The sequence below is a fragment of the Monodelphis domestica genome, chromosome 5 (assembly GCF_027887165.1).
Source record: "Monodelphis domestica isolate mMonDom1 chromosome 5, mMonDom1.pri, whole genome shotgun sequence".
Taxonomy (NCBI): domain Eukaryota; kingdom Metazoa; phylum Chordata; class Mammalia; order Didelphimorphia; family Didelphidae; genus Monodelphis; species Monodelphis domestica.
In genome coordinates, this window is record NC_077231.1 from 267,384,407 (window position 1) to 267,409,629 (window position 25,223).

The 25,223-nt window shown below is 35.7% G+C and overlaps 1 protein-coding gene across 1 annotated transcript in view; it reads right to left on the minus strand.

The window, feature by feature from the left end:
* The window catches only part of MALRD1 (MAM and LDL receptor class A domain containing 1), a 1,015,998-nt gene that overhangs the window by 958,044 nt on the left and 32,731 nt on the right, over positions 1-25,223 (minus strand). The window contains exons 3-5 of the mRNA XM_007504899.2: positions 17,786-17,880; positions 17,536-17,697; positions 1,994-2,090 (exon numbers count right to left, since the gene is read on the minus strand). Of these exons, the coding sequence (XP_007504961.2) occupies positions 1,994-2,090; positions 17,536-17,697; positions 17,786-17,880 (354 nt within the window). The remainder of the gene's footprint in view (positions 1-1,993; positions 2,091-17,535; positions 17,698-17,785; positions 17,881-25,223) is intronic.

Sequence of the window (25,223 nt, forward strand, 5' to 3'; positions counted from 1 at the left end):
TGTGTAGTGAGTAATGATAAGCAGGTTAATTAAAAAAACATGGAGAGACCTACATGAAATTATAAAGAGTGAAATGAACATAACCAAGAGAACGTTATATGCAGTTTGAAGAATGACTTTGTTTGTCTGCTCCATAAAAAGAACTGACAAATAGAAATCAGTAAGATGTAGGAGTTTTTTTTTAATCATATAGCTATATCAAAGGATGTCTCCTCTAATAGGGGGAAGGGAAGGAGGGAATTAATTGGGTATTTTAATGTAAGAAATAAACAAAGAAATAAAAAATTTTAAAGTAAAACAATTAAAGCACTGAGAAAAAATGAACAACATTTTAAGTAAACAGAAAATTGATTGATATTGGCTGGCCAAGCTGCTCTTGAGAAGAGCAGGGTGAGAATGAAGCCAGAGTATGAAGAAAAAGCAAACCTTAACCAAGGTCCAGTAGCTATTTAGCAGGCAAAGGCATATAAACATCCGGTTATATTCATTGAAATAACTCCTTAATTAGATTAGCTAACCAAACAAGGCTTCAAGTGTCAACAAATATATTCACTACAGGGTCTCAGGTCTCTTCCTTTTCAGTCAGCTCACCAATGGCATTCATCTGCATCCCTTGGATCCTCTCCTCTTTGAACAGCTCAAAAGTTCCCAGGGTTACATCCTTTCCCTCAGGACTCTTGCCTGCCATGACCTTCCAGTCCCTTCCCCCTTTATTAGAAGACATTATATTTTCATCAACTCCATTGTTTATAAGGGGTTACATATATAAAATTGGTTGAAAATTGAAAGAAAAGGTTTCCTTATTTTTATTTTTAAAAGACCTCGTCAAAAGCCTTGTATAATTTAACTAAATGTTATTCAAAATTCAGTCTCATTAGACAACGTTCACAATGCTGAAATCTTCAATTGTGCTGTATTTTGATAAAAAAAATCATCTCTACTGATGCTCAAAAGCTCACATTGGCTTAATATAGTTAATAATACCAATCAGATGCTATTTCCAATCTAAGTTTTGATCTTCCTGGCTCCTGAAGGAAGCCTTTGGTTTAGAACTTCACAGTAAAGAAAAAAGCTGCCTTTGAAAGGACTTTATATCTGAGGCATAAATCCAGAATTCCCCAAAGCAGTATTTAATCATCTTTACATAACTGGTAAATGACTAGGAAAGCCTCCTTCTTAGATTTTACCCAAACAATATTATAATAACTGATTACAAAGTGAAAAGTTGAATCAACAAACAGGATGCTCCATTTACACAAAGTTAAATTGACTGTTGCATAAAATTAATTGATTTCATTCCCACCCCTGAAGTTAACCTATTGATTTTCCTTAAAATGGAGTCTATAGAAAGGAAAAATGGACAGAGGAGTTCACAATTAAGTAGTTTTTCATTACTCCATCCATCTATCTATCTCTCTGCTTAAATCTACATAAATATAAAATGCAGACCCAGATATAGATCTTAAACCCATATATATTTAGTCAGACTAGCTAAATAGCCTAAAATTATTTGATATAGCATTATATAAATAATAAAATAGCCAATTATCCCCTTAATGCTATAGCTTTAAAAGGAATAATATATGTTTCTCTAGGAAAACAGATATATGAATTTATAGACATCCATTTTCTTTTCCCCATAAAGTTTCATTTCCCATGAACTCTACCATGATGTCCACATCTTCCATGATCCATACCACCCCTGTGCAACACCCTTACATGCAGGTCTGAAACACAGTAAATGGGCCTTTTAGGGAGACTTGGTTAGCATTTTTGACTAACTGTAGAGCTCAAATTAACCACGAAATTCAAACTTTTTACTTCATTTCATACACTCAAATTATTTCACTTTTGAGAAAATAGAGCATCAAAACTAAGTCATACCAAAATTTATGTCCCAAATGAAATCCACTCTAAAATTATAGCAATAGTCACAATTATGCTTACAGTCCTATGTGCAAGAACAATAGTATAGAAAAGAATGTGCTCTTACTGAGATCAGGCTGACATCCTTCACTAAATGATATATCATCAATTGCTAGAGCTTCTTCCTCTCCATCAGTTGAAAACCTTTGGCCTTGAATAACAACCTGTGGTACATCAAGAGCAGACAAAAACAAAACAAAACAAAACATCATTGTCTCAATGTCTTGAATAAAGTGAGTTACAAATAAGAAGGTGTCACACCAATGAAGGGAATACTAAATACATTTAGAAATAGATGATAGTGCATACCACATCAACTCTATAAGTATTTATGGAGAACCCACTGTTTGCTCAACAATGGGTTTTACCAATTATATGCTTAGATCTAGGCTAATATTCATCTTGAGGTTACATCTCTGTCTTTAGGGATGGCCAAAGTGGGATACAAGCATGACAGAACAGACCTGTCTGGCCATCTTCACCAATAATACCAATCAATCTTTACTAGATCGCCTTTGAGTAGATGTCTCATTCTCATCACTTTAAAATGACTCAGCTTCTAATGAGGTCTGTAGTTTAGCTACCCTACTAAGTTATGTCAACCATTGGAATTAGGGAAATGAGTTCAAATCTGGTCTCAGATACCAACTGGGTATCTTAATACTTAATCTCTACTTGCTTCAGTTTGCTTGTCAGTAGAATAAGGATAATAAAAGTACCTACCTCACCAGGTTTGTTGTGATTCTCAAATGAAAAAAAAATTATAAAAAGGCAAACCTTAAATTATCATGTAAATGCTAGCTGTTTGCTGTTGCTATTAACATTGATTTATTTACATTGTCTTTAACCATACTACATAAGCCAGCTACATGCTGCGATTGGCTCCATTCCACTTAATTCAATAAACATTAAGTAAGCATCTACTATGTATAAAATAGTCCTAAAGATTTTTTTAAGTCCTTGATCCAAAAAACTTTTATTCCACGGTTGGAGCATGTAACTGGGCAAGTAAATGCAAGAACAGAGCAGAGGGAGTAGTCTAACAAGTAGGAACCTGAGTTACTTTGCATAGGAAGCAGTTTCTGAGAAGCTAATGATTCTGAAGGAAAAGGTGAAAAGATAGTCCACTCTAGGCATAAAGGACAGTCTCTGTCCAAACATGAAGCCAGAAGATAGGATGCTAATTTCATGGAAGAGGAGTTAAGCCAGTTTGATTGGAACACAGAGTATATAATGTCAAATAATAGAAATGATGACCAGGAAGATTTCAGAAAAACTTGGAAAGACTTACATGTCCTAATTCAAAATAAAGTGAGTAGAACCAGGAGAATATTGTACATAGTAACTGCAATATTGATAATGAACAACTTTGAAAGACTGAGCTATTCTGGAAAATCCCAAAAGACTCATGATGAAAAATCTCCTCCTCTTCCAAAGAAAGAACTGATTGGAGTCTGAATGCAGACCAAAATGTACTATATGTCACTTTCTTCATTTAGTTTTGTTCTTTAGTGTTAGTGCTCAAGATCTCTTCCACAAAATGACTGGTGTGGGAAAATATTTTATGTGACTGCACATGTAAAATCTATATCAGATTGCTTACCAACTCAGGGACAGGGGGAAGGAAGAAGGGAGAGGAAGAGAGAATTTAGAATTTAAAGATTTTAAAAGATAATGTTTTAAATTATACACATAATTAGGAGAAAATAAAATATTATTTAAAAATAATAATGTTAAATAACTTTGAAAACAGGTTCGGACCAGATTGTACAAAACTTCAAATCACAATCTGAGAAGTCTGTATTAGGGTCAATAGGTAGTCAGCAAAAGTTTTTGAACAGGGGAATAATATGCTTGAGATTGTTCTGGCAGCTGTGTGGTTGATGATTAGGAAAGGGAGGAGAAGGGAATCAAAGAAACCAATTTGGGAGATTATTGCCTTAGGTAAAGAGGTGATGAGGACTTCAACTATGGTCATGTTTTTGTGAGATATTGTAGAATATGGTAGGATATTCAGCTAAAGGGAAACAATGAAGGGAGGGGAGGAGAGAATGAGGGAAGAGTCAAAAATGCCTTAGAAAGATAGTAACTAGAAAGATAGTGTTGTAACTGGAGTAGGAAAGTTCAAAAGAAAAGGGGTGACTTTAGAAGTGAGTATATCAAGTATATTTAGACATACTGAGTTGGAAGAGCTTAGAGAAACACTGAGAATATTGTCCAGCAAATGCTTGATGATGCTGGCTAGACTGGACTTAGGAGAAAAACATAGATTTGGGAGTTTTTAATATAAAAATGATCATTTAAGCCATAGGAATGGCTTAGTCACCAACAGAGGGGCTATAGAGAAATAACAGAAGAGCTCTCCACATAGATCCTGAAGAGAATTTTATGCTTAGGAGATGGAAGAAGATTTAGAACCCATAAGAAGCAAGCAGAAAGAAAACTGAAAGAACAGCATCATGGAAGCAAAGAGGAGCATATCCAGGAAAAACCAAGGTTGATAGTAGGCCAACAACTCCTCCTTGCAATAGGATATGAAAGGGGGTTAAATAAGGGGGTGATCAGGAATTACCATACTAAGAGCCTAGCAAGCTTTCTATGATTATGAAAAGATGAAAGAGTACAAGCAGAAAAGTCTTTACATGATGCCCCATAGAAATGATGAATGGAAAACCCTTTATTAAATACTTGGTAGGTTGTTGTCCTTGGTACTCTAAGAGTCAAAATGATCATTATGGGTGATATCTTTTGACTCATATATAAACTGGTCTTAAGTGAAGCAGAGTTGCACAGTCATCCATCTCTCTCTCTCTCTCTCTCTCTCTCTCTCTCTCTCTCTCTCTCTCTCTCTCTCTCTCTCTCTCTCTCTGTCTCTTTGTCTCTCTCTCTGTCTCTCTGTCTTTGTCTCTCTCTCTCTCTCTCTCTCTCTCTCTCTCTCTCTCTCTCTCTCTCTCTCTCTCTCTCGCTCTCTCTCTCTCTCTTTCTCTCTCTCTCTGAGTCATTGAAGTCCTCTGCCTAGACAAAAGACAAGATGACTGGTGATGGCTCAGGATATAGTAGTAGACTTTAGCTTCTTTGATGTCAAAAAAAGTTCTAAGCACCTCATAGCCTCTTGCTCCCACTGTTCAAAGACATTTTTCTTCTCTCCTTCCAACTGGGGAAGTCATCTTATACCTGGGCTGACAGGTAAACTTAGCCCTCCTCAATGATACAGCCACTGTACATACTACAGGTTATTGGAATCCCATGTGAGAACTGTATAGGATTCGTTGGGTGTTCAGGGAAGCCTAGTGCCTCTTGTATAAGGGCATGCTGAGCTCTTTCCAGGGATGCTAACTTTCTTTGGTGTTTTGTCACCCAGCTCTTGCCTTGCATCTTTGTTCCTTACTATACAGTGTAATCTTGGGCAAGTCACTGAAGATTTAAGCCCTCTTCTTCTCTTTCACTGTTTTGACTCTATTGGTTATCTTGAGAGTTTGAAAATATATTTTTCAGGCTTATTCTCTCTTGAACTCCAGAATAGCATTACTAAGCATCTGAGGGCCATTTCTGCCTATATTTGCCATAAATTCCTCAAGTTATCTATGTCTAAAATGGAACTCATATGTATTCCTACCTTCTTCAACTGACCATTCTTTTTCAAGACTTCTCTGAATGATTCTCCTTGACTTTTGACTGTTCACCTGACTTCTGACCTTTCTTGGGGTTCATTTTAATGGCTTATATTTTAATATCCTTGAATCTGCCTTGTCCTACATCTAACTTCTGATATATTTCTAGCCTTGTCCTAGAATTCCTATTTATGTCTGCAGACAAGGTTAATGCCTGCCTGTGACACCTTAGTGAAATCCATAAATGCAGTGTTTGATTGTTAAAGTGACTAAAATAGAGCAGCCATAGTATGTCCCATTTATTTGACATGCAAAGACCTGACACAAGTCAATACCAAAATGGACAACCCTGGAATGATTAAATTGACTTAAAAGGAAATTATGCAACCAAATACCTGATAATGAAGAAAAACAGTCAGTATAGCTTACCCTAGTGATCTTAACAATCACCAAGCCAAAATATAGCTTACTGTACATTAACATGGATCTGTAGTCCATACACAATCTGCCTTTTTCTGTTCAGCTATAGATAGGAAATTTATAGTTTATTTGATGTTTCCTCAGTTCAGTATAAAAAAAAAATAAAAGCCACCAGTAGACCATAGTGGCCAGTTTTGCAATTCAATAATCCACTAGTTTATGTTTAGCCATCCAGAGTGAACCATTTCAAAATAAGCCAGCTGTTTTCTGACATGATTTTCAAAATCCAGTAGACTGAGAACTATACAACAAATTACCCAGTAGCTTACAAGAAAATCCTTGTTCTTTTGACACTGGACAGAATAATTATATAACTAATAAAAAGGAAATAAACATGTTGGAGAAGAACTGAAAAAAATGTGTTTCTGGCAGAACTGTTTTTATAACAATTTTAACAAATAGGATTCAAGTTGTTGCATGAAATAGTGCTATTGGAAAAGATTGCAAAAATCCTTCTCTCCAGATTAAATTTGTATGCTTCTTGAAGGATTTTCCAGGCCATTATGTTCTAGCTGAACAAAGAGTAACTTTCTTTCTCAAAGAATTCAATCATTCTCTGGACTTTCAGAACCATTTATAATAATGATTTTAGAATCTTAGCTATCATTAAAAATAGGGAGTCTGGGTTGGGGGAAACAGTAGGATTAAGAAAGATAAATGGGAAGATAAGTTTCTTTTTAAATTTTCTTAATGTCATACCATCTCCTCATGTTTAATATTTCTAAAAGAAAGCCTCACATTTATCCTCCAAAACTGGTTCTCCCTCCTGATTTCTCTGTATTCTATCAAAGTCATCATAATTCTGTCATCTGGACACAAAACGTCAGATGCTTCTTTCCTCTTCACTCCTATATCAGTGATCATTAATTTCTCTTAATGCTTTCTGTCTCTCAAATCCCTTCCTTTCTAACTCCCTTCCTCCTACTGCCACTAAAGGTACTTGAGACATCTCACACCTGGATTATCACAGAAATTGACTAGCTAATCTCCCCAAAAAGTCATCCTGTATCCCATTACCAGATTAAAATTAAAAAAAAAAAAAAAACACTTCTCTTACCATGTCTCTTACCCAAGTACTCAATAACTCCCTAGGAAAAGGGTAGGTAGGAAAATATTCAAAGGGCTTAGTTTGATATTCAAATTGACTTGGTATTTAACATTTTGATTGCCTTATCTCCCCAGTTAAGTAATAAACTGCTAAAAGAAAAGGATGGTGTCTTTTACCTTTTTTTTCTATTCATAACAGCATCTAACAAGGTACTATGGAAGGGTTATTGAAGGTATAATAATCTCTTTTTTTCAGTTCAACTGAAAGACAAGTTAGTTAGTAAAGAAGATAATCAAAGCTCTTTAGAACTAAAGAGATTTTAAGAATACATTTAATCCAACCACTTCATTTTATATTTGATAAAACTGAGGCTCAGAGAAGTTAAATTTCTTGTCCAAGATTCACCTAATAAAATCAGAAAATTAGTTGCAAGGAATTGATGTTAAATAAAACAGGGTAAGATCAGTATAATGGGGAAATGACATACATACAGAAGGTCTCAGGTGACATCTAAGGTGATCTATGCATGAATCAGATAACCATGATATAAATAACATGTGTTTTTCCATCTTTGTGACAAATAAAGTATCCAAGCTAGTAGGAGTTTTTATTCCAAAGCTATAACTCTTGCCTTGTGTTTTTTCCCAATTTCTCTATTAATAAATCATATTCTTCACAAATAAAATCGTATAGAGAAACTTCTTACATTAAGAAGCATTTTTAAGAAATGCCAGCTGGATAATAGCAAATCAATACATTCTTTCAATACCTCTTTAAAATTCAGACATCAATTCTGCTTACTTTGCTTAACAGTCAAAAGATTTCACCTATGAAATCATATTCAGCAATTTATCTAGTAAAAAATATTAATTTTTCCCACCAAGGCAATACATTCATTAAATAATCTATAACCTTGCCTCCAGATAGGATACACTTTGACTGTTGGGGTCAGTTTCTGCTCTGTGGTTCCCATAATTTATTTTTAGCTTCTTTAATTTTACTTCAGGACAAAAGTAAAATCAAGAGTTTATGGCTAAAATTTTATATATAACATATGTATGTATGTATAAATATGTGTGTATATGGAAGAGTGGAGGGGGGAAAGGGAGGGACCATAGGTATTTGTTAATGACCAAATGACATTAATTGACCCTATGAAGAAGAGAGTTTAGGGACTTTGGCTTTTGTTTTGGTCAATGTCTGTAAACAGATAATGTCCAATCTCTAGGCTGTTCCCTAGGTATCTAGCATATGGTATATGATTTACATACATCCCGTGCACTAACTTAATGGGAAAGACATTTCTTGATAAGATAATAAGTAATTTTGCTTCTCAATAAACAATTTCCCAAATGAAGGACTCAAAAAGAGAGCCTTGTTATGTCATGGACTCCTTTTTTAGTCAAGTAAAACTTGAGGATCCCTTCTCAGAATGATGCTTTTAAATATATTTTTAAATACCTAGGATTACAGAAGGAACCAGTCACATTGAAACAGTGTCACCAAAATATTTTTAAAAGAAGTTCATAAACTCTAAGTGAAAAATATCAACTCTGAAAAAGAAAACACTTTATTATTTGAGTATCATTTCTAAATAAGTCTAAGTATTGGACAGATCCTTGGTTACTTTCAAAAACTATTTAGTTGTCTTTTCTACATGTAGTCTTTTTTGATCCTTTTGCTCTTCCCACCATCAGTTATTAGCCCTACTCCATAAATTTACCTGGTAATCATTCTGTATACATTTGTATATAGAAATGTAGTACATGTTTCTCCCCTATTCATATATAATGTAAGTTCCTTGTGGACAAGAGCTGTTTCATTTTTCATTTTTTGACATCCTCAATAACTAGCACATATAATAAGCACTTTTAATAAATGCTACATTGATTTTTAAAAGATGGGGCAGATAGGCTTCTCAGTGAATTGACAGCCAGTTAGACTTAAGAGAAAGGATGACCAGGGTTCAAATTTGACCTCGAATACTTCCTAGTTGTGTGTCCCTGCGGAAGTCACTTAACCCCCATTGAGACTTTACTGCTCTTCTGTCTTGGAACCAATATACAGTACTGATTCTAAATTGGAAGGTAAGGGTTAAAAAAAAGGAAGAGGAAAACTCATGAAACTGTGGTTCTGGTTTGGCACATTCGTGCCATTATCTCACCATTACCTTCATCATCCTTGGATATCCCAAGGGGAAGATGAGATCTCCCACTTACCCACTTCAACCTGCCAATGGATACCTAAACAACAAGACAAGAACCACCAGAGAAGATGACAGAGAATCACTGGCCATTCCCTTCCCCAACCATGAGCCTGTTGCCCCATTTGCCCAGTTTCTACCAGCTACTAGATGTCCATATACCTTGCCATTACTTCTCATGGTTCTTGCCAGCTGACCTGATGCTTTCCCTTTTATTAAGTATCATCTGGCCTTTCCATCTGCCATGAACTAAGACTTCATTTAAGTGTTGTTTCCCTCAATTATAGTGAGTGCTTTGAGAATAGTGGCTGTGTTGCTTTTCTATGTCCATCCCTAGTGCTGGGCACATAGTAAATACTAAACAAAATGTATCTCCTTTCCATTTCATATAATGCTGTAAAGATGACAGTACATGGAAAAGAAAGAGCTGGCAGAATTTTCTCATCTGTGATAATCCAGAGCCTTGAACTGGAACAGAAATCTCTCTTCTGAAGATTTCTAAAAACAAAAGGGGTTGAAACAATCTGAAGACCAGGTGGAGAGGATGTCAAGGAGGACTGAGTGCTCTGCAGGCTTAAAGATTAATGAGGTGGAAGGTAATACGTGGAAATATTTGAATCAGTGCATTCCTGTAAGAAGACTCTCTCAAAAGCTTTTCAGGAACACTATCCTCTAGCCTGGGCAAGTCTACGTTACCAGTCCAGCACAGCACTGCAACAGAGCAGTCAAACAAAGGAAGAAACATCTGCTCAGTTGCCAATAGGGTAGAACTATGGCATACCTGCACTCCAGAATATTTGTGCAGCTAAAGAGTCCCTAGGGAGTGATACAGAATCCTGATTTTTAGGAACCCTTTGAGATGAAAGAACTATTTTTATATCAGCAATAAAGTATTGAGGGAAGCAGAGATTAATATACATGCATCTGCTTTTCCAAAGCTACCACAGCATTTTAAAGCACTCCAGTGAACTGTCCCACTATCTCAGCTCCAGAAGACTGACACTTGAGATGGCATATTTTGGAATTCAGCCCAGGGAGATATTTTTAGGCACTATATACATTTAATCACTGTCTTGTGTTTGCATTTTGAAGCCACCCCTCATGGAGGAAGGGCTACCAAAGGGTAAAAAGAAAAAGAAAACTATAAAAGGTAGGGTTTTTCTTTTATCTATAGTATCGCTCCAAATCCCATTGATACAGATATGTTTATAGATCATGCCCCTCTGGGTGTGTGAGATTGTAGGAGTGGTGTAGAAGAGAAGGAGGAGGGAGGAGGGGAAGGGGAAAGGGAGAGAGAGAGAGAGAGAGAGAGAGAGAGAGAGAGAGAGAGAGAGAGAGAGAGAGAGAGAGAGAGAGGAAGAGACAGAGAGAGACAGAGAGAGACAGAGACAGAGAGAGACAGAGACAGAGAGAGAGACAGAGACAGAGAGAGAGAGAGACAGAGAGAGAGACAGAGAGAGAGAGAGACAGAGAGAGAGAGACAGAGAGAGAGACAGAGAGAGAGAGAGAGAGAGAGAGACAGACAGAGAGAGAGAGAGAGAGAGAGAGAGAGAGAGAGAGAGAGAGAGAGAGAGAGAGAGAGAGAGAGAGAGAAAGATTCCCAAGGTTCAGTTAGAAGGCCCTGGGAGTTATCCTCAATTTTTTTGAGCACTCTTAAGAGTAAGAAAAAAAACTGGAGAAAGAAAATATCTGTCCATGCTAAGTGCTGGAGATAAAAATATAAGATTCCCTCTACAATATCCAGGACATGTGATAATTTAAACTTCACTCAAAGACCTTTAGTGAAGGGGAACTTGCCACTTTTTAGGACAGGCCATTTTCCTTTTGAAAATATCTAATGGTTAGATCTGTTTCTTTTCATCAAGGTAGGTAAGCAGCAGAGTAGATAGGGTACTTGGTGTAGAGTCAGAGAGAGCTTGGTTCATATCTGTCCTGAGACACTCCCTAGCAATATTACTCTGGATAAGTCTCTTAATCTCCAACTACTTCAGTTTCCCCAACTTTAAACTTGAGATAATAAAAGCATCTACCTCTCAAGGTTTTTGTAAGAATCAAATGAGGTAATATTTTCAAGGCACTTAACAAAATACATGGCAACTAAAAGGCACTTAAATGTTTATTTCCTTATTTTCTAATTTCTTTATATATAGCTTAAATCTGTCTCCTTGAAATTTCTATCTATATCCTCTAGTTCTACCATCCAAGTACAGGCAAAAAAAGAGTTGAATCTCTCTTTGACATACGTTCTTTAAATACTTAAAATATTCTTCCCTCTCCCCTTCTCCTTCTTCCTCTCCCTCTCTTCCTTTCTCCCTTTTTCTTTTTTCTCTTTCTTCTCTCTCCTTCTTTCCCATCCTCCTTCAAGCAGACTTCAAGCAGACACTAGATTACCACTTGTTTTAATGCAGGGAATATTCTTGTTCTGGGACAGGTTAGACTCCATGACTTCTGTCAAGAGTGCAAAGCCCAGAGTGACATTGACAAGATCATTTCCTAGGTTCTACATAATTATCACACCTTCTACATGACCACATTCATCTGAGTTTCCCAACCCCTTTCCCTAATGCTTCACAAGAAACTAGAGTGGAGATACAGTTCAAGGTCTCCCTCTAGTTGATTTGTTGTGTCAGATGTTACTGATTATATCATATACTATTATACAGTTTCCTAGCTTATGAAGGTCTAACCCATGAACTATCACATATGGTCATGTGTTGTGATGCTGACCAAAGGAGATGTATTAGGCTATGGATGGTGGCCCGTGCCTGCATTTCTAACTACTAGAAAGGCTGAAATTGGCCATTCACTTGAGCTTGAGTCTTCTGAACTGCAGAGAACTTTGCAGTTGACTCATGTAATCAAAAGTGGTTTGGGGGTTATAATAAAGGCCCTATCCACTGTGTTTGATGGTATTCTGGAGAAGGATCTGAATGTTGGAGAGACTAGGTGTTTGAATGGGCTAGCACCTACTCTCCTCTCATCTCCCCTCAGAGAGGCTGTTGACAGGTATATTGAGGTCCCCTGAGGAGAAAAAGTGGTGGAGAGTTGAAGTCAGGTCTCCCCTACCAAATAAACCCAAGGATAACCTCAGTTTCCCTGGCACAGAGGATGTGGAGACAAGTCTCGGTGGAGGCTTTACCTCAGCAGGGCATGGTCTTGATGGTTCTCTGTTGATCTTGATTGAGATACCTCCTCAAATATCAACCAAGGAGTTTGATGAATCTGACTGTGCCTTATAAGTTTTAATGATGACACCAAAAGGTAAATTGGGATATGGAAAGTGGGGCTCAGTTTCTCTAATTGTTTTCTAATACGGTCTCTTGCCTAGGCAGCTTAATTTAGCAGACGTAGGTTTCTCCATCCTGGTCCGCAGCTAAATAACCCAAACTATATAATATATATCTAGTCTGAAGAACCTATAAATAGATAGATGCAAGAGGGCTAGAAGTGGCAAGGGAGCCAAGTTCTCTCCTCAGTGAGTCCATGGCCCCCTTTTGGGGTTTGAGGGATCTTCTCAGTAAAGATGGTGTTGTATTAATGTTAGATAGGTCTACAGAAGAATCTGAGTATAGGAACAGGATATTCTTTTATGGCTCTCTGTGAGATCTCCGGCTAGTAAACACATCTTGCCAGATCAAGGTCTCAGCTCCAAGGGCCCAGAATTCTATATAGATCCTTCTCAGGTCATTTTTCCTTTCCCAGCATGCCTCACTCTCCAACCAATGTTTCTGCCACTCAACCCCTGATGCAAAGATTCCATTTCCCTCTTGCACTGATCATTACACTTAACAGCACTGTGTGCTTTTAATATGCTAAAACCCAAGAGGCAGAAGGCTACCCAACTGCCTAAGGAAAAGTCAATTGGCCACAGTGAGAAACTTAGTAGGTTAAAGTTCCCACACCAATTGGTAGTGAAATGGGTCCTTATGCATTTCTGATCTGGATAATATAGGGAGATCTGGCTATATATTAACATATTAATCCTAGTTTCCTGCTACTTTAGATTGCAATCTCTTTAAATGCAGGAATCATGTCTTATATACTTTTATCTCCCCTAAAACCTAAACCATCATCATCATCATCATCATCATCATCATCATCATCATAGCAAGGCATATAGTGCTTTGTGATTTAAAATATATTCTGTATTCATTCTATCATTTTATTGTCGCAACCACCTGTAAATAAAATACAGGTGTCACTATCAACATTTTACAAATTAGGAAATTTAAGCTTAAAGAGTATAAGCAATTTTCCCCAAATCGCACAACTAATAAGTAATAGAACCAGCACATAAAGCCTAACTTCTAGTCCAAGGTCCTTTTCTCCATATCCTTCAGTTTCTGCAGTCTTTAATACCTGTTTGTTGGTGATGTTATTAATCATGAGTAGTATCCATTGATGATAAGAGATGACAAGTTTTTAATAGACGTGCTTACATTAGACAAGACCACAAACTAGCTTTTAAAAATGAGCTCTTTAGTAGCAATGTAAAATGCCAGGAGCTTCCATTCTGAGCAACACATTTTTGCCTGGCTGTTCCAAGTGTTAAAATTTGCAATACATTTCCTGAACTTCTTGTTAGAATCATTTGATGATGATTTCCACAATAGCCGGGTTTTATAGGGATGCATAGATCAATTTGTCTTTTATGGGCTATATTGGCTTTAATTCTCAGAATTATTTTGAAAATACATCTTGTTTTCCATTTGGGATAGTCAATGGAATAAATGGAATATTTATTACACTTAAATTCTTGGCAGCCAGAACAAGCAAATATCCTCTTCCCTCCTACTTTCTGAATATCAATCTCTTTCCACAAAGCACAGAGAAGAGTTAGACAAAAAAAGGACATTATCATTTGGGAGAAAAGATAAGAATAATAACAGAAACAATAAGAGCAATTAACATTTAGATATTGCTTTAAGTTTTATAAAGTACGTTTTCTTGTTTTCTTGTTTGCACCTCAAAAATTGGTTTTGTTGTTATTAATATTCTTTTTAACTAAAATATGTTGTCACCTCCTGAATTCATATCACTATCAAGTGTGCAAAACACAGGATTAGAACTCAGATCATCCTGCCCTGCCCATATTAGATTTAGATTCAGTAATGATCATTATACTACCAAAAAAGGGAAAGTAATAATAATAACAATAATAGACATATTTCACTTCAAAGTGAATGTTGCATTTTCTTCAAACTATATAAGAAAATTGAGATTTAGTGACATCTTTCAGGCAGCATTGGGATAGAGGGTAGAGGTCTTGTTTTAGTTAGGGAGACCTGTGTTCAAGTCGTGCCTCTGAGAAACATTAGTTGTATAACAAAGAGAAAGTCGCTTAAACTTTTTTTTTTCCAGGCAATTTTTTAGAGTTATAATTTGCAAAGCAAAAACTAAACTTCTTTGGTGAATAGAGTTTAATCTTTAAGAGTTATGTACTATGTCCAAACTATGATAGATCTAATAATAAAACAAAATGGTGACTTGTGAGAATCATATAACTAAGAGTGCTTGAGTTGACTGGTTCTCAAACTAACCTCTTCTGATTTGAGGATGAGTGTTCTCTCTACTAGACCATAGGCCCATGGTGGCAAACCTATGGCACATGTGCCTGAGAGGGCACTCAGAGCCATCTCTGTGGGCATGTGATCCATTGCCCCAGCACAATGTTTGCCAGAGTTTGTTACTAGAAAACCATAGGGACAATGGGCATGCCTAATGACATTTTTCATATCACCTGCCCCTCTAAAAGGTTCACCATCACTGCCACCAACCATACATGGTCTATAAATGGTGTGAGAAAGGAGAGGCAATATAATAGATTCAGGAAGTAGAATTTAACAAATTAGGGTAACACACTATTTGACAAAAACTTCTGGGAAAATTGGAAAACAGTATTGGAGAGATTAGGTTTAGATCAACATCTCACACCCAACACCAAGATAAATTCAGAATGGGTGAATGACTTAAATATAAAGAAGGAAACTATAAGTAAATTAGGTGAACATAGAATAGTATACCTGTCAGATCTATGAGAAAGGAAAGATTTTAAGACCAAGTAAGAGATAGAGATTATTACAAAATGTAAAATGAATAATTTTGATTACATTAAATTAAAAGGTTTTTGTACAAACAAAACCAATGCAACCAGAATTAGAAGGGAAGCAACAAATTGGGCAAAAATCTTTGTACCAAAAACTTATGACAAAGGTCTAATTACTCAGATTCATAAGGAGCTAAATCAATTGCACAAGAAATCAAACCATTTCCCAATTGAGAAATGGGCAAGGGGCATGAATAGGCAATTTTCAGAGAAATAAAACTATCAATAAGCACATGAAATAAGTGTTCTAAATCTCTTATAATTATAGAAATGCAAATCAAAACAACTCTGAGGTACCACCTCACACCCAGCAGATTGGTTAATATGATAGCAAAGAAAAGTAATAAACGATAGAGGGGATGTGGCAAAATTTGGACACTAATGAATTGCTGTTGGAGTTGTGAATTGATACAACTATTCTGGAAGGCAGTTTGGAACTATGCCCAAAGGACTTTAAAATACTGCCTGTCCTTTGATCTAGCCATACCACTGATGGGTTTATACCCCAAAGAGATCATAAGGAAAAAGACTTATACAAAAATATTCATAGCCATGATCTTTGTGATGGCAAAAAAAAAATTGGAAAGTTAGGGGATGCTCTTTAATTGGGGAATGGCTGAACAAATTGTGGTATCTGTTGATGAGGGAATACTATTGTGCTCAAAGAAGTAATGAAATGGAGGAATTCCATGTGAACTGGAATGACCTCCAGGAAGTGATGCAGAGTGAGAGGAGCAGAACCAGAAGAATATTGTACACAGCAACAGATACACTGTGGCACAATTCAAGTGTAATGGATTTCTCTTCTAGCAGCAATGCAATAATCCAGGACAATTCTGAGGGACTTATGGGAAAGAACACTATAAACATCCAGAGAAGGAACTGTGGGAGTAGAAACACAGAAGAAAAACAACTACTTGATCACATGGTTTGATGGGGATATGATTCAGGATGTAGACTAAATGATCATTCTAGTGCAAATATTAATAATATGGAAATAGGTATTGATCTATGACACATGTAAATCTCATTGGAATTGCTCATTGGCTATGGGAAGGAGTGGGAGAAGGGGAGGGAAAGAACATGAATCATGTAACCATGGAAAAATATTCCAAGTTAATTAATTAAACTTAAACATATTAGGGTAACAAATTGGAGAATCATAGATTTAGAGGTAAAAGAGATATGTGAGGCTAGATTTAACCAATTCATTTTAAAAATGAAAAAACTGAGACCTAAAAATGCTAAGAGATTTGGCCAAACTTACACATCTTAAATGGTTAAAACTATATTTGAACTGAAATGTTTTCTCCAAATTCAGGGCTTTTGTCATAGAACTACCTAGAACAATATGACAAGGAAAATCTCTAAAACAAGTTTAGAACTCAGATCTTCCTGACTCCAAGCCTAGTTAAATATTAGAATATTTGGAACTATTTCAGGGCAGTGATATTTCTTTAGATTCTCTCTGTATCTCACATAGTGCCATATAGTGCTTTCCATGAATGAAAAAAAAAGCAGGAATTTAGAATCTATTCTTTGACAGGCAGACTCTGCTAAGGACTGGAGATACAAATATAATAATAATAATAATGAACACTTATGTAACATTATGTACCATGCATTGTGTTGCTTTACAATTATTACCACATTGATTCTCATAATAGCCCTGAGAGGTAGATGTTACCATTTTCCTTATTTTATAGGTTAGGAAACTGAGGCAACCAGAAGTTACATGACTTTCTGAGCATCACAGAGTTATTAAATGTCTTAGGCAAAATTTAAACCCAGATCTTTCTGTCTCTGGGTCCAGTAGGATACAGTTCCTGCCTTTAAGGCATTTATATTCTAGGGGTGGAAATTACAACACATATAAGAGAGGGGAGGAGGCTAAAAGAGTCTAGTAGAAGTAGGTCTGGAATGTCATTGGAATGGTCAACATCAGTTGATACTCAGTATTGGTTGAAGATCTGAATGCTGAATAATTTTACCACTAAAATGTCAATAAGCATCACCCACATGGTTATTTTTACTTTAAATTCATAAAAATATTTAACTAATACTTAATTCCTCATATTGTTCTAGGTCTATTGTGACTTGGGAGATAATATTCACATCATCTGTTCCCCAAATGATCCCTCAGAGCAAAAAGTGTCCATACCTGAAATTTCTGAGTGCTATTGATCTTGATGGTATTTCTCTCCCACCGATTTGGGGATCCTGCTGAGTTTTGCCATATAGTCTGAAAAGAATTCCCACACATAGTCTGGAGACCAACACTTATTTTGATCTTCACATGGCTGGCATAATGATAAAATGTAACCTGGAGGAAATAAAAATATATATATTTTAACAACCAAAAAGAACCCAAGTCAAAAAAGGGATAATGATGGAAAGATGCTTATAAGTACCTGGCATGATCGTTGGCTATTAGTTGGATGGAAAACTCTGCTTTTTATGTTTGCAGGAGAAGAACCAGTTTTGGAGGCCAGTGAGAGAAAATAGGCTGTTAAAAAAAAGAATGGAAATGTTTTACTGACAGACACTGAAAATACGAGTGATACATTTTCAGGCTATCTCGACGTAATGCCCGCATTTGGTTAGGCAAAGAATGAAAATTCAGTCACTTGACATGACTGGTGGATTTTTTTCTACTCAATCCTTTTTCTTCCCTTTACTGAACTGATTTATTTCTATGGAAGCCAACCTAATATACGACTTTGTGAAATTCATACTTATACTTGGTCACATCAACTAGCAACAGCACAGAGACTATAGGAAGAAAATCATGGGGAAAGGTCAAATTGTGAACTGGAGCACAATGTCTGGTCACATAGTAGGTGCTTCGTAAATGCTTGAAATTAAAAAAAGATGGGAGTGGAGGGCTGTGAGGGAAATATGGTGGTAGGGAGGGAGAGAATATGGAACTCGAATTTTTTAAAAGAATGTTAAAATTGCTTTTACATGTAATCAGGGAAAAAATAAAATTTTATTTTTAAAAAATGAAACATTTTTAAAAAGAAATTAAGAAAAATAGTGTACAGAAGAGGAAGCTCAATAAAATACGCCCCAATGGATGCAGGAAATGTACTTTGGAATAACAGTGAATCACCAACATGACAATGACATATATGTTCTATTTTGCTTACAACAAATTTCTTTTCCTATCTTTTTAGGGGATTTTATCCTGTTTTTGTTTGTTTAATCTTTCCATTTTTAATACCCATTATATCTCCAAGATATTCATCCCTAAATGAAAGCCCTTCCCTATAACAAAACAAAGCAGTTCAGGAAACCTAACTAGAATGCAACTGTCTAACTAAAACTAACCCCAAATTCCCAGTACACCACCCTTTTTCAAATGTAATGAAATTATTTGCTTGTTCTCCAGAAACAATGGAACTTATGTGATGTTCCAAACCTATGGTCTCCCTCTTTTCTGTGTAGACATAATAATAACTACTACTACTATTATTATTATCCTACAGTGTTTTAAATTTTATAAAAACTTATTCAAACATCTCACTGTATACTCAGAGCAACCCTGAGAGATAAGTACTGTTATTATACCCATTTTTACCAATGAGGAAATTAAGGCAGACAGAGGTTAAGTGACTTGCCTAAGGTCACACAGCTAATGTCAAATTTTTACTCAGTACTCTATCCACTGTGCCACCTAATTCTCTATATGAGGGAACTTTGTCTTGTCATCTGTTTTCCAGAATAAAACATACACAATGCTTTTATGAGTCTAATCATATTTGAATTTGGATTTTCTTTATATTATTGTAGTATCACAGTACAAAGTCTCTTCTAAGTAAACCTCCTTAAATCTTCCCTTTACTAACACACATAATTTGCAATCATTCAGCAAGAATTAAGTGATTACTTCTTGTCATATAGAGTACTGGCTACTTGGTATACAAATCCAAAAAAGAATATACATAATACATGTATATATTATGTACATTATATACTTATAGATTATATACATACAGAATAAAGAGAGACAAAATATAAAATAAATACAGGGTCTTTAAATACAAAGTCATTAACATAGGCACTAGCAATTTGGGATATCAGGAAAGACTGCATGTAAACTATTACATTATTGTTAGAACAGTAAGCTTTCTCAATCCACTTGATAAAAAGAGAATGAGCAGTCAAAGACAATTTCAAAGTTATGCAGCTGGGATTCTAGAGGAATGGTCGTACCTTTGACATTAATAGGGAATGAAAGAGTGGAGGGTATTGGGGGTAAATAATGAGTTCTGTTTTGGACAAATTGAGTTTAAGATATCTCTGGGACATCAAAATTGAGATGCTTAATAAGCATCAGTGATATAGGATTGATATGCTGGAGAGGTGGAGGATACATAGCTAGATCTAACACCACATAGAGAGAATGACTTAACCCATGAGAACTGATAAGGTCACCAAGAAAGAGAAGAGGACCAGTACAGAATCTTGAAAAAATATCTATAGTTAAGGGGCAGATAACAGATGATAAGCAGGCCAAGAGACTGAGAAAGAACCATTGGAGAGGGAGTAGGAGAACCTAGAGAAAACAGCATCACAAAAACCCAGAAAGAAAATGGTATCCTGGAGGAGATGATGGACAACATCAAATGCAACCAAACAGCTCAAAAACAATGAAAATTGAGTAAATACTATTAGTTAGCAATTAAAAGATTTTTCCAAATGTTGGAATGAATAGTTTGAAACTATATGAAAGAACATTATTTTACCTTTGAAGTCATGGAAATTTAAGGCAAAAAAAATGAAGAAAAAGGTAAATATCATGAAAAGATTCCAAACAAGCCTTACAAGTCTTTGATCTCTCATAGTTTTCAAGGTGCTTTTTTTGCCCTTCTCTTTGCAATAAAGTTACTGGATGTCAAAGTATATGCTGATTGTATTTGAAGAACGTAAGTCCTTCATTAGTTGCCACTGATGTTTGCCCAGAAACTATAATTGTTTAACATGTCTTTTTTTGTATGCTAAGTCCTGGTTTGTGTGATAATGAATCCTATGAAGGGATTATATTGTTTGAATGAATATTGCCTAATTCCACTGGGCTAGTAAGTATCTAAGACTGGATTTGAACTCAGGAAGATGAGTCTTCCTGACTCCAAGGCTGTGGCTGTGTCCACTGAACCACCTAGAGATGTGTTGGTGAACCTATGGAATGTGTGTCAGAGGGGGCTGCTACCTTCTCCCTCCCCACCTTACCTGAGGACATCACCCATCCCTCTGCCCAGCAACCCAATGGGAATGCTTCCTCCCTCCCTGGTCTGGGGTAACAGGATGGTTCATATGTGGTGTGAGAGTCTAGTTTCAGCACTTGGTCTCTAAAATGTTCACCATCACTGCCCTAGAGTCAGGAAGACCTCTGTTCAAATTCAACCTCAAACAGTTACTAGCTGCATGATCCTGAGCAAGTCCCTTAATTTCAATTTGTTTCAGTTTCCTCAAATATAGATGCTATTATTATTCCCATTTTATAACTGAGGAAGCTGAGGCAATTAGAGGTTAAGTCAGAGTTAGAGGTTAAGTCCAGGATCACACAGATAGGAAACATCCAAGAATGGATTTAAGTCATCTTCTTGATTTCAGACCCAGTATACTATCTATTGTGCCAACTATTTGCTGTAAAGATCTAAGACTCCCAGAATGATTAAGGATCCCTGTTCTTGCAGGAAAATCCTTGTTCAAAAGAAAAGTTAGACCAGTATATGTATCTATTGAAGAAAGAAAAGGACCACCTTGAAGGAAGGAAATTCCTAAGAAGTCATGAAATGTGAAACCAAGTTATTGGGACTCTGACACTCCCATTTGTAAACTGAATTATCCTTAACTTTCAAGTTGTACTGGAACAAAGTTCAGGGAGCAATAGCCATAGACATTAACTGTCATTGAGTAATGCTCTTTTTATATTCAGCCAGTGAAGCAAGTGTTAATTACATGAAATATTAAATAATTATAATGAACAATATAGGCACTATTCCCAAATACTATTTTAATTATTACATTATTAGAAATGAGGATGATTCTCACATCCAGCAGGTCTTAAATTGCTTTTATCAATGTTCATTTAACAAAAGACAACCCCAAGGCTTGGAAGAAAAATTATTCTCATTCTAAAGAAAGCATATTGAAAAGTTCCATTCATCATCTTTATTAAAAAAAGAAAACCTCTTGGTCACAGAAATCAAGTTTAATGACATGCTGTTACAAGTAATAAAAGAGTACTTGAAATAACATCCATCAAAACATATAAATTAATTGTTTAAATATGTAAGGGGTGAGATTTTTTGAAAGGGAGGGCAACATGGAACAGTGAATAAGAGTATTGGACTTAGAGTTGTGACATTTCTACAACTTTCTCTAACAATTACTAGCATTTCTTATCATGAGCTAGTTGTGTATCCTCCCTGAGCCTCAGTCTCCCTCTCTGCAAAATAGGGATAACTCTAGCTTTAATATACACAGGTTGTTGTAAAGCTTAAGTAAGCCAGTACATATAAAGTACTTTGCAAAAGTCAAAGGTCTATATAAATTTCATCAGTTATTATTAGAAGACAACTAGGCTGCCATTTTTACATTCATTAGAACACTGTAAGTTAGACTATCTTGTATTAGAAAGTAAATTAAAATGTAACCTTTAAGGAAAAAAGCAAGAAAATTTAAATTTAGAGATATCCTCATTTTTATATTAATGAATGAGTGAACAATTATTTAATTGTGTTAATTTCTCCCCATGAAGGACACAGGAAAAAATGACTATAATAAACTATTAGGTGGCATGAGAAGAAAGGGCATTCAAATTTCTCTTTTATCTTAAAGTCTTTGCTTATAAAAATCCATTGTATAAATCCCTCTCTACCCCTTCCAAAATAAAATGCTTAGCTTTTTTCCATATTCTTTAGTATTTAAGAAAGTGTTTTAATCATTGAGAGAAATGGAATTAATGAATCACTAGACCTTGGGTAGCCAGGAAAAAGAATTAAAGTTTAGAGAACTTTGTGGTTCAAAGGGAACTTGTATATCATTTGGACCAATGTCTTCATTTTGCAGGTAAACAAACTGAGGCCTAGAGAGGTGAATTAATAACTTACTCAGGGTGGTATAGGTTGACAGAATCTGCCTCCTAGAAAAGAATACAATATGGCCCAAGATACAGTCACCTTTCAGTTGTTCTCACACTGGATCTATTTTTGAGCCAAGGAGGAGAGATTCGAAACTATACAAAGCAGTTATCTTCTAATATCATTAACACACTCACTCCATCTAGCTTTGACCCTCCTGACATCAGGAGTATACAAAGAATCATTTCTTAAAGCAAGCCTTAGGAGGCTGAGATAACACACTCCCAGCCTTAACCATCAGGAAGATGCTTTCCTAACCTCCCAAGAGATTTCTCATTTTCTCTGGTGTTACATTGCCTATAAGTAAAAACCTTACAGATGCTCTATGTCCCCCCCCATTCATCTTAGCAACATATTAATTTCAGTTTTGTTTACATGCTTCATAAATCTGCCATTTTAAACATATTCCCATAAAGCAACTATGCAGCAAATATTTAAAGTAATTGTTCTATAAAGCATGCCTGATGGATCAATTAGGAAGATTACAAAATAACAATATCAACGCAAACTTTCAGGTTCTGTATTCTTAAATTTTATGTAGCTGTTTCAATGCTCACTGAACAAAGGGAAAGCTTCCAGAGTAACTGGTCAAATATGGGAGTAAATGCCTGAATCAGAATAAAGACTGTGGAAAAAAGGAAAGTGCAGACAATAAAAAGGCATAAGGGTCAAGTACCAAAGGTGCCATTGTGCCATTTTGACAGGAGTACAAACAGCCCTAGAACCTCTTCTCTTGCTATGTAACAAAAAAAATCATTAAATTTTTCCAAGTCTTATATGATTTCTGGGAGTCAGTTTTGCCCAGTGAATAGAAGGCTGAGTATAGAATAAGAAAGTCCAGAGTCTTGCCCCTTTATATGCACTATATGACCATAAACAACTTAGTTAAACTCTAAGTGGTGGAGAAACAGCCCATCTGAGTTGGTGGAATGAATTTCCACAGCAGATTGTTCTGGTGGTGGTTGCTGTTGTGGTTACCACTGTTTAGTTATTTTCAGTTCTGCCCAATGCTTCGTGACCCTTTTATGGAGTTTTCTTGGCAAAGATACTGGAGTAGTTTGCCATTTCCTTCTCTAGATCATTTTGCAGGGGAGGAAACTGAGTCAAAAAAGGTAAAGTGACTTCCCCAGAGACACAAAGCTTGAAGATTATGAGCTCATATTAAAATTCCAATCTTTCTGACTCCAGACATGACATTCTATCCAGAGTCACCCTCCACAGCTGTTTTCCTCAAAGAAAATAAAATCACAATTCTGGACCTTTCTAAATATTTATGCACCCAAAAATAAAGGGAAGAAAAATAAATCTTACTACAGCCTACATGAAATAATTAACAGATCGAAAGGTACATGAAGGAGCAGGAATCATGAAATATCTAAGATAATATCTGTCTCCAAGGACAGCCCCAAATAAAGAGAGTTGTAGGGCTAATAAAAGATATGTAGAGATGAATCAACATGGCGAGGTCTATGGCTCAAAGCCAAGGTCATAACTTCTAAAAGTTTGGAGATAGAAATATGTATTCAATTGTTACTGGAATCTGGATAAGTTCTGATAACAGAGAGGTAATGCTTACCATATCTCAGAAATCTTTGAACCTGATTACTTCTATATGGAATAGGTTCCATTTTTAATCCAACCAGTATTTCAGTTAACACATCCTTTCAAGAGGTTGACAGGGTGACTATAACCAAGAGGAGACATTGAAACTATGTCTCACTTCCCCAGTGTTGTGACAGAATGAGCACTGGCTTTGGGAAGAGAAGATGATTTTTGAGCTCTCGTTCTACCCAGATGACCCAAGATAAATTATATTTCCTTTCAAACTCAGTCTCTTTATCATTAAATGGGAATTAACAATAGTCAAGAGTGGTTATGGGTGAAGCCTAATTGAAATGATATATGAGGTGTCTTTTAAACCACAAAGTGCTACATAAATGGTATTATTTTTATTGCTATTATTGTCCTTGTTCTCACTCTTTTTATCTTATATTAAAAAGTATTGAGTTATAAATAGCCCTGAGACAAACTGCTGTACTACTATGGCTAATTCATATTTATTTTTCAGGGACTTCAGCACAAGTGGATAAAATTATGACCTTGGGTATTTGAAAAACTATGTTGACATGCAAATACTTCTAAGCTTGCTAAAGCTTCTTTGTGAAAAAAAAAATCCACTTATAGACCAAACAAGAATTATAATTATTATCATTTCTTTATCATCTTTTTTACATAAAATAAAATTTTATTGAAATATTTTGGTGGTTTTTTTTACATTACCAATTTTCTCCCAGTACCTCTCTTCCCTTTCCCTCCCAAGAATCACAATATAATAATATCTTAAGAAAAAATAATAAAATACATGCTATTAATTACAAAAAAAAATGTTTAAAGTTTTTCCACTAACAAATCCATTAAAGCTAAGATTAAATGGGAAACAATTAACTGAGAAAAAGTTCCACAGATAAAGACCTCATTTCCAAGAAATGTAACAAATTGATTCAAATTTATAAGGACAACAGCCATTCCTCAGTTGATTAATGGTCTAAGTCAGGACGTGAAGAGATAATTTTTGGAGAGAAGAAACCCAGGCTACATATTGCTAGATTTAAAAAATGCACTTAATTATTCATAAAGAGAAATATCAATTAAAGCGTTTCTGCCTCCTACTCAAAAATTGGCAAAGATGTCCAAAAAGGGG